This window comes from Orycteropus afer, unplaced genomic scaffold, assembly GCF_000298275.1.
Source record: "Orycteropus afer afer isolate SDZICR_OR568_19922 unplaced genomic scaffold, OryAfe1.0 scaffold00360, whole genome shotgun sequence".
Lineage (NCBI taxonomy): Eukaryota > Metazoa > Chordata > Mammalia > Tubulidentata > Orycteropodidae > Orycteropus > Orycteropus afer.
Genome location: NW_006921947.1, coordinates 3,092,640 through 3,102,111, shown reverse-complemented (window position 1 = coordinate 3,102,111; position 9,472 = coordinate 3,092,640). Strand labels below are relative to the sequence as shown.

At 39.0% G+C, this 9,472-nt stretch overlaps 1 protein-coding gene across 1 annotated transcript in view; it reads left to right on the top strand.

Moving 5' to 3' along the window:
• PIR (pirin) overlaps window positions 1-9,472 on the top strand; it is a 139,081-nt gene that overhangs the window by 112,443 nt on the left and 17,166 nt on the right. The window contains exon 7 of the mRNA XM_007952835.2: window positions 6,188-6,270. Coding sequence (XP_007951026.1) covers window positions 6,188-6,270 — 83 coding nt within the window. The remainder of the gene's footprint in view (window positions 1-6,187; window positions 6,271-9,472) is intronic.

Genomic DNA, 9,472 nt, shown 5'->3' with positions numbered 1-9,472 from the left:
ATCTTCCTTCTGAGGAGTGGCTGGTGGGTTTGAACCGCCAGCTTTCTGGTTAGCAGTCAAGGGCCTTTAGCTACTATGCTACCAGAGCACACAGGAGTAAATCTACTACATTTGTGGAAAGAAGTGATGGTGCAGCTCAATATTTTCAGTAAAAACAAGGTCAGGAGCTGACTGTGGAACAGACCATCAATTGCTCACATGCAAGTTTAAATTGAAGCTGAAGAAAATTAAAATAAGTCCACAAGAGCTAAAGTACAACCCTGAGCATACCCCACCGGAACTTAGAGACCATCTCAAGAATAGATTTGATGCATTAAAACCAGTGACTGAAAACAAGATGAGTTGTGGGATGACTTCAAGAACATCATACATGAAGAAAGCAAAAGGTCATAAAAAAAAAGACAGAATAAAGAAAAGACCAAAATAGATATTAGAAGAGACTCTGAAACTTGCTCTTGAATGGAAAATAGCTAAAGCGAATGGAAGAAATGACAAAGTAAAAGATCTGAACAGAAAATTTCAAATGGTGGCTTGAGAAGATAAAGTATTATAATGAAATGTTCAAAGACCTGGAGTTAGAGAATCAAAAGAGAAGAATACGCTTGCCATTTCTCAAGCTGAAAGAACTGAAGAAAAATTTCAAGCCTCAAGTTGTAATATTGAAGGATTCTATGGACAAAATATTGAATGATGAAGGAAGCATCAAAAGAAGATGTCAGGAATACACAGAGTCACTGTACCAGAAAGAACTGGTCAACATTCAACCATTTCAGGAGGTAGCATGTGATTAAGAACTGATGGTACTGAAGGAAGAAGTCCAAGCTGCACTGAAGGAATTGGTGAAAAAGAAGCCTCCAGGAGTTGACTGAATGCCCATTGAGATGTTTCAACAAACAGATGCAGTGCTGGAGGTACTTAATCGAAATTTGGAAGACAGCTATCTGGCCAACTGACTGGAAGAGATCCATATCTGTGCCCATTCTAAAGAAAAGTGATCCAACAGAATGTGGAAATTATTGAACAATATCATTAATATTGCAAACAACTAAAATTTTACTGAAAATAATTAAAAACCAGTTGCAGCAGTATATTGACACGGAACTTCCAGAAATTCAAGCCAGATTCAGAAGAGGAGAGGGAACAGAGGATGTCATTGCTGATGTCAGATGGATCTTGGTTGAAAGCAAAGAATACCAGAAAGATGTTTACCTGTGTTTTATTGACTATGCAAAGCTATTCAACTGTGTGGATCATAACTTATTATGGCTAACATTGCAAAGAATGGGAATTCCAGAACACTTAATTGTCCTCATGAGGAACCTGTACATAGACCAAGAGGCAGTCATTCAAACAGAACAAAGGGATACTGTGTGGTTTAAAATCAGGAAAGGAGTGAGTCAAAGTTATAGCCTTTCATCATATTTATTCAGTCTATATGCTGAGCAAATATTCCAAGAAGCTGGACTATATGAAGAAGAACACAGCATTAGGATTGGAGGAAGACCCATTAACAATCTGCGATATGCAGATGACACAACTTTGCTAGCAGAAAATGAGGACGACTTTGTAAGTCAGTTCTGACATAAGCTGAACCTCTTTTTTTTTAGTTTTCATTATTATTGCCTTTTATTATTTATAAATCTGATCTTTGAACATCTGCAGGTGATATTTGAGAATGATAATATTGCAAATTACACATTGCAGCATTGTATGTAGTACATATTACTAACATCAAACTGTGCATAAATAAATGGGCATAAGTGTGGTTCCTTGTAACTTGACTATGTTGTGAGGCAGGGACTATCTGTATTTCCAAAATTGGGTGACTTAATGCACATTTATGCTTTAATTCAAAATAAAATGTTCGAGGCAGTTTGATGGTGTTTTTCAATTCATAATCTTTATTGCATCAGGTGAGAGGGCTTCAATCATACATGTAAAATTGATTATATCAAAGTCTATGATGGAAGTGCCAAAACAGAGTTAATGGGACAGCAATTCATATAAAGAGAGACAAAAAAGAAAAGGGAACTATGACATATGAGGAAAGTACATAGCAATGAATTATGCACTGAAGATGCTCCAGCAACTTTAAAATATGTTTTAAAGTCATTTTGCCCTTTTATGAGTGTTTAGGCAAACAAAAAATATTTGCAGTTAAATTGTTTTCAGTTAAATTTTCCTTAACTGCACTATTAGATTTAACATTCTTGGCACAGAGTCTGAATGGAAACTACTTATTATCTGATTTGGCTCTATCTATCATTGAAATGTATTTTCTTTGAGACTTATTTTAGGTTCAGAAGATAACAAGATGGGGAAAATGTCACAGAAATGACCTGGAAATGAAGATGAAATCAGTCTGCCATTCTGTGGCCCTCTTTTCAACATGTCCTATAATAATACAGAAGCTAAAGGGACACTTTAAAAGATTAACAGGAAGCCTGACTCTGGTCAAGAAAGGTCTGACTTAAGCTGGAGCATTTCAGATGGCCTCCTCAAGTGGCAACACTGAGTCTTCTTGTGTATCAGCAGGAAGAGTAGGCAGAAATTGCATCCCATGTAAAGTTAGAATTAGAGGCCTTTGGACAAGCTGACCTGTTTGTTTCTAAATTCAGATTTGGTGAAGCAACCTCCCCTGATAGGAGGTGCAGAGAAATCCCAATCTATCATTATTTTTGAGAGCTAGCTCTTGCGAGCTGTTCCATTAAAAAGTAATGGTGAGGGTGTTTTGTTTTGTTTTATTTTTTAAATTGTGATTTAGGTAAAAGTTACACAACAAATTCATTTACCATTCAACAGTTCATACAAATTTTGTTTCATAATATTGATTGTAAATTGCAATCCCCATAATGTAACAGCTCTCTACCCACTTCCTCCCTGTGGTTACCTTTTCCCTGTGTCCTTCTTTCCTGTGCATTCCTGCCCTCTGGGCTAGCACCTTGTGCACATACTGCCCTTCTGATCTCACATGGTTGATTATTCTAAGGATTATACCTACCTGATGTAAATGTTCAACTTATATGCCTATTATTTGGCTGGAAGCCATGGGAGTGAGTTCAATTCCAGGCCCAAAAGGTCACTAGGGGCCATAGTTGGGAGGATTTCACCCATCTCTATCAGATCAGTAAGCCTGGTCGATTTTAGGCTTTTGAGTTTTGTTCCACATTTTTTTCCCACTCTATCCAGGATCTCCTACACTGATCCCTTTCTGAGTGGTCGACAGTGATAGCCAGGCATCATCATGTTCTTCTAATCTCAGGGTCATGTAGGCATAGTCTACCAGTCCTTTGGACTAATTGTTTCCATGTATCTTTGGTTTTCTTCATTCTTCTTTGCTCCAGACAAGGAGAGACCAGTTGTTGCACTTAGATGGCCATTTGCAAGCTTTTAAGACCCTAGTCACTACTCACCAAAGTAGGATGTAGGACAGTGTTTGTGTATTATGTTATGCCAGTTGAGCTTGATGTCCCCTGCAACCATGGTCCCGAGTCCATGAGCCCAGTGACTCCCTCCCTGAGGGTGTTTGGCTGTGACTAAGAGGTTATCATACCTTTGTCCCATTAGCTCTATTATATATATGGACATTCTTATAGCATATAGGAGCTCTGGTGGCATAGCGCCTAAGGCATTTGACTGCTAACCAAATGCTGGCACATCTGCCAAACTTATGTATGGTCATGGGTATATTCCCTTTTGCCTAGACATAGCTGATCATTTAGCCTATCTACCTATGTATCCTCCAGTAGATTAATGTTTGTTATTACTAATAACACAGTGTTGTGTATGTAAGTGTTTATCTTTGTTGTCTGTACGTCTTGTGCACCTCTCTGGGTCTTCCTTTTCTTTAGTGTTATTATGTTGGTCACCCATCACCCACTTAAAAAGTAATGAAGAGGTTTCATAGACTGCTTTGGTCTATGTATCATGAAGCATTCTGTGTGATAAAAGTAGGGGTCAGGAATGGACCACAGGGGTAATGGGTGTTATATGTGAATTAGTCAACCAGAAAGACACGGCTCATTGCTCCCAGGGAATCTCAGTAAAGCACATTTTATAAAAGGTTACTCCATATCACAGTTAAAATAAATGCCCAATTCTTATTGAAATTCTTCTTAGACTCTAAGACCTGTTTTTCTTGCCAGATCCTTGTCTGAGTAAGAAATCGATGGATTTCTATCATTCACCTCCATGACATTTGTCATGACATTTTTTGCCCTAAATCTTTGATAGAGAAGGATACTTCATGGTGTCCCAGTGGGCCATTATTAATTTATTTCAACAAGTATTTCTTGATCATCTACAATTGCTTAGTGCCATGGAGAAATCTGAAGAACATGGCATCAGTAGTAGAAGAAGACTCATTCACAGCCTGAGATATGCTGATGACACACCATTGCTTGCCAAGAGGACTTGAAACCCTTACTGATGGAGATCAAAGACTACAGCCTTTAGTATGGTTTATACCTCAACATAAAAAAAAAAAATCCTCACAACTAGACCAATAAACAATACTGTGATACACTTGGGGGGGAAAAAAAAAGTTCTTAAGGATTTCATTTTACTTGCATCCAGAATCAATACCCATAGAAGCAGCAGTCAAGAAATCAGATGTTGTAATGCATTGGGCAAATGTGCTGCAAAAGACTTCTTTAAAGTGTTAAAATGCAAAGATACCACTTTGAGGACTAAGGTGTGCCTAACCCAGGCCATGGTATTTTCAGTTGCCTCAGATGCATGCAAAAGCTGGACAATGAATAAGGAAGACTGAAGAAGAATTCAAAACAAAAACAAAAACAAACTCATTGCCATCAAATCGATTCCAACTCATAGAGACCCCCTTCGGGTTTCCATGGCAGTAAATTTTTACAGAAGTAGATTGCCCAGTCTTCCTTCCAAGGAGTGGCTGGTAGGTTTGAGCCACCAACCTTCTGGTTAGCAGTCAAATGCTACACCACCAGAGCTCCTTGAAGAAGAATTAATGCCTTTAAACTATAGTGTTGCCAAAGAATATTGAATATACTGTGGACTGCCAGAACAAACAAACCTGTCTTGGAAGAACAGCCAGAGTGCTTCTTAGAAGCAAAGATGGTAAGACTTGGTCTTACATACTTTAGTCATGTTATCAGGAGGGATTAGCCCCTGGAGAAGGACATGATGCTTGGTAAAGTAGAAAGTCAGTGAAAAAGAGGAAGACTCTCAATGAGATGGGCTGTCACTGTGGCTGCAACAACAGGCTCAGACACAGCAACAACTGTGAGGATGGCACAGACCCGAGCAGAGTTTTGTTCTGTGACCCACAGGGTCGCTGTAAGTCAGAACAGTCTTCATGGCACCTAACAACAATGGAGAAATCCAAAGCAGTACAAAGCAGGTTCCTTGCATTTCAAATCATTCAAAATCACATTGGGAGAATGAAATATATACTCATGAGATAATCCTAGAATAACTCAATTTAAAAAAATAAGTAAGTTGGATAGCTACTGAACAACAGTATTGAATTATGGGTGAGGGCCAGTGGTCAGTGTTGTGAAGGAGTCTCCTGGATGGCTGGGTGAATCTAGTATACTTGATTTTTATGAGGTTGTAAATTACCCAAGGAAACACTTTTAGGAGTATGTAATGCCAAGTTCTTTTCTTATTAATTGAGCATCAATTTGGACATGAATTAGAAGTGTAATTGGAAACTAAATTCAGGATTTACCTCCCTATTCTTTTCTGTGTTGGAAACCAGGCAGTTTCAGGCTTGGGTGATAACAAATACAATCAACCGAGAGAGTTAACAAGATGCCAAAACCTATTATTTCTGATGCTGAAATAATACAGGGTAGTGGTGGTTCAGGAGATCCAGGTTGTTTCTGGCCTCACGTGCAGCCACCACCTGTCTGTCCAGGGAGGCCGTGTGCTGCTATGATGCAAACCAGGTTTTGGCACAGCTTCCAGACCAAATGGAGTAGCAAGAAGGCCTGGCAAGCTACTTCTGAGAACTAGCCAGGGAAACCCTACGGGTCTCAGCAGTCCGATCCCCAAACAACCATGGTGATGGCACAGACCAGGGAAGCATTTTATTCTGTTGTGCATGGGGTCGCAGTGACTTGGGGGCCAACTCCACAGCAGCTAACAACAACGTATTTAACCATACATGTAATCATATGAGTATAAATTTGGTGGGTCATCCTTTTTGTAGGACCTGATGATGCACAACAAAAAATAGAACCTCATCACACAGCAGTGTTGGGGGAAGGTGACAATGTCCAGGTGGAGAACAAGGTAAGTTTTGGAAATCTCTCATTTTCTTCACTTTTCCTTTCTATACGTTTCCAGGAAAATGATTACATTTCCTGTGTAGCTGGAATTGTTTTTTCTTCTCTCTTCTTTGGGGAAGAACCTATGCCACACAGTCAAGTTGATCAACCCCTCTCATTCAATTCTGTTCTCTTCTTTTTTTGTTTTTGTTCCACATTTTCCTCCCACTCTATTCAGACCTTCTATTTGTGATCTCTTTCAGAGCTGTTGATAGTGGTAGCCGGGCACCATCTAGTTCTTCCAGTCTCAGGGTCAAGGAGGCTGAGGTTCGTGTGGTCCATTAGTCCTTTGGACTGTTTGTTTCCATACGTCTTTGCTTTTCTTCTGTCTTCTTGGCATTGGACGAAGAGAGGCCAATAGATGCACTTTAGATGACTATTCCCTAGCTATTAAGACCCTAGTCACTACTCACCAAAATAGGATGTATAACATCGTCTTTGTAAACTATGTTGTGCCAGTTGAGTTAGCTGTACCCTGAAATTATGGTCCTAAGGCCCCAAGCCCAATGACTTATTACCTCAAGGTGTTTGGTTATGGCTAAGAAGTTTTCATAACTTTTCCCCTTGATCACATGGACATATTTACAGCATAAACAAATATATATGTAGAAATATCCTCTGCCAAATCTATGTATGGTCGTGGGTGCAGTCCTGTTCGCCTACCCATCCCTGTTCAGCGGGCTCAGCTGCCTGTGTATCCATGCATAGTTGATTGGTTGTTATTACTGATACTGCATGATTGAGTATATAATAGTATTTCCAAACTTAACGTCCCCATTGTTTACCCCTAGAAATTTGAATCTGGAGGCAACACATATTCCTTATCTCTTAATTTTTTGTCTTTATATAATTGCTTTAATTGGTTTTTAGCTTATGGGAAAATGGGTTAGCCCTCTAGAAATATGAATGTAGATTTGCATGCATCCTCACATAGAGTCCTCGAAAATTTGGAAACAAATAATGATGGTTGTCGAACGTGATGAACATAATGTCACTGAACTGTATGTGTAAAAATGTTCAAATGGGAAATATTTTGTTTTGTATATATTAGTCCTTATTGAGAACTAAAAAGAGCATATGATGTGTTTCATAGTCCTTTTGTGATGAATCTCTAATTTTTAGGTAAAGTTTCTGGTATTGTTGGAGTCTGGGAAGAGTTTAGTTTCCACGTTTTTTTCCTATGTCTACTTTATCCCCTTGCGTAATTCATTCTCCATCTTGTGAGCCTATTAAGCCTCTCTGACTCCTTTGTGTCAGTCCAACACAGAGGGTTCAGAAGAAGATCAGGCAAAAGCTCCTGAAAAGATGAACTTTGTAAGGGAGGATGATTTTCGAGTGCAGATTTGGTCAAGACAATACACCATTTGATTTCTTGGCTGCTGCTTCCATGGGCACTGATTGTGGATCCAAGTAAAATGAAATCCTTGAAAACTTCAATCTTTTCTCCATTTATCATAATGCTACTTATTGGTCCAGTTGTGAGCATTTTTGTTTTCTTTTTGTTGAGGTGTAATCCATACTTTGATCTTCATCAGTAAGTGCTTCAAGTCCTCTTCACTTTCAGCAAGCAAGGTTGTGTCATCTGCACACCTCAGGTTGTTAATGAGTCTTCTGTCAATCCTGATGCCACATTCTTCTTCCTATAGTCCAGCTTCACAAATTATTTTGCAGCATGCAGACTGAATAAGTATGATGAGAGGATACAACCCTCACACACACCCTTCCTGGTTTTAAACCATGCAGTATTCCTTTGTCTGTTTGAACGACTGACTCTTGGTCCACATACAAGTTCCTCATGAACACAATTGTTATCCATAATTTATCATGATCCACACAGTTGAATATCCTTCACATACTCAATATAACACAGATAAACATTTTTCTGGTATTCTTTGCTTTCAGCCAAGATCCGTCTGACATCAGCAATGATATCCTTAGTTCCACATCTTCTGAGTCTGGCTTGAATTTCTGAAAGTTCCCTGTTAATGTACTGCTGCAAACATTTTTTAATTATTTTCAGCAAAAATTTACTTGCTTGAGATATTAATGGTATTGTTTGATAATTTCTGCATTGTATTGGATCCACCTTTCTTTGTAATGGCACAAATATGAATCTCTTCCAGTTGATTGGCCAGGTAGCTATATTTCAAATTTTTTGGCATAGATGAGTGAGCGCTTCCAGCATTGCATCTTTTTGTTGAAATATCCCGATGGGTATTCCATCAATTCTTGGATCCTTGTTTTTTGCCAATGCCTTCAGTACAGCTTGGACTTCTTCCTTCAATACCATCTGTTCTTGATCATTAGCTACTTCCTGAAATGGTTGAATGTTGAGAATTCTTTTTGGTACAGTGATTCAGTGTATTTCTTCCATCTTTTGATGCTTCCTGCATCATTCAATATTTTGCCCATACAGTCCTTGAAGTTTGAATTTTTTCTTCAGTTCTTTCAGCTCAAGCATTGCTGAGTATGTTCTTCTCTTTTGATTTTCTAACTCCAGGTTTTTGCACATTACATTTTAATACTTTATTTTATCTTCTTGACCCACCCTTTGAAATCTTCTGTTCAGCTCTTTTACGTCATCATTTTTTTCCACTTGTATTAGCTACAGTCCATTCAAGAGCAAGCTTTAGAGTCTCTTCTGGCATCCATCTTGGTCTTTTCTTTCTTCCTTGACTTTTTAATGACCTTTTGCTTCTTTTGTGTGTGATGTCTTTGATGTCATCCCACAACTAGTCTGGTCTCCTGTCATTGGTGTTTAATGTGTCAAATCAATTCTTGAGATGGTCTCTAAATTCAAGTGGGATATACTTAAGGTCATAGTTTTGCTTTTGTGGCCTTGTTTTAATGTTCCTGAGCATTAATTTGAACTAGCATATGAGCAATTGATGGTCTGCTCCACAGACAGCCCCTGATATTGTTCTGGCTGATGGTAGTGAGCTGCTCCATCATCTCTTTCCACAGATGTAGTTGATTCATTTCCTGTGTATTCCATGAGGCAAGATCCGTGTGTATGTTGTTGTTGTTGTTAAGTGCCGTCGAGTCGTTTCCGACTCATAGCGACCCCATGTACAGCAGAACGAAACACTGCCCGATCCCGCGCCAGCCCCACAATCCCTGCTATACTCGAGCCCATCATCGCAGCCACTGTATCAATCCATCTCCCT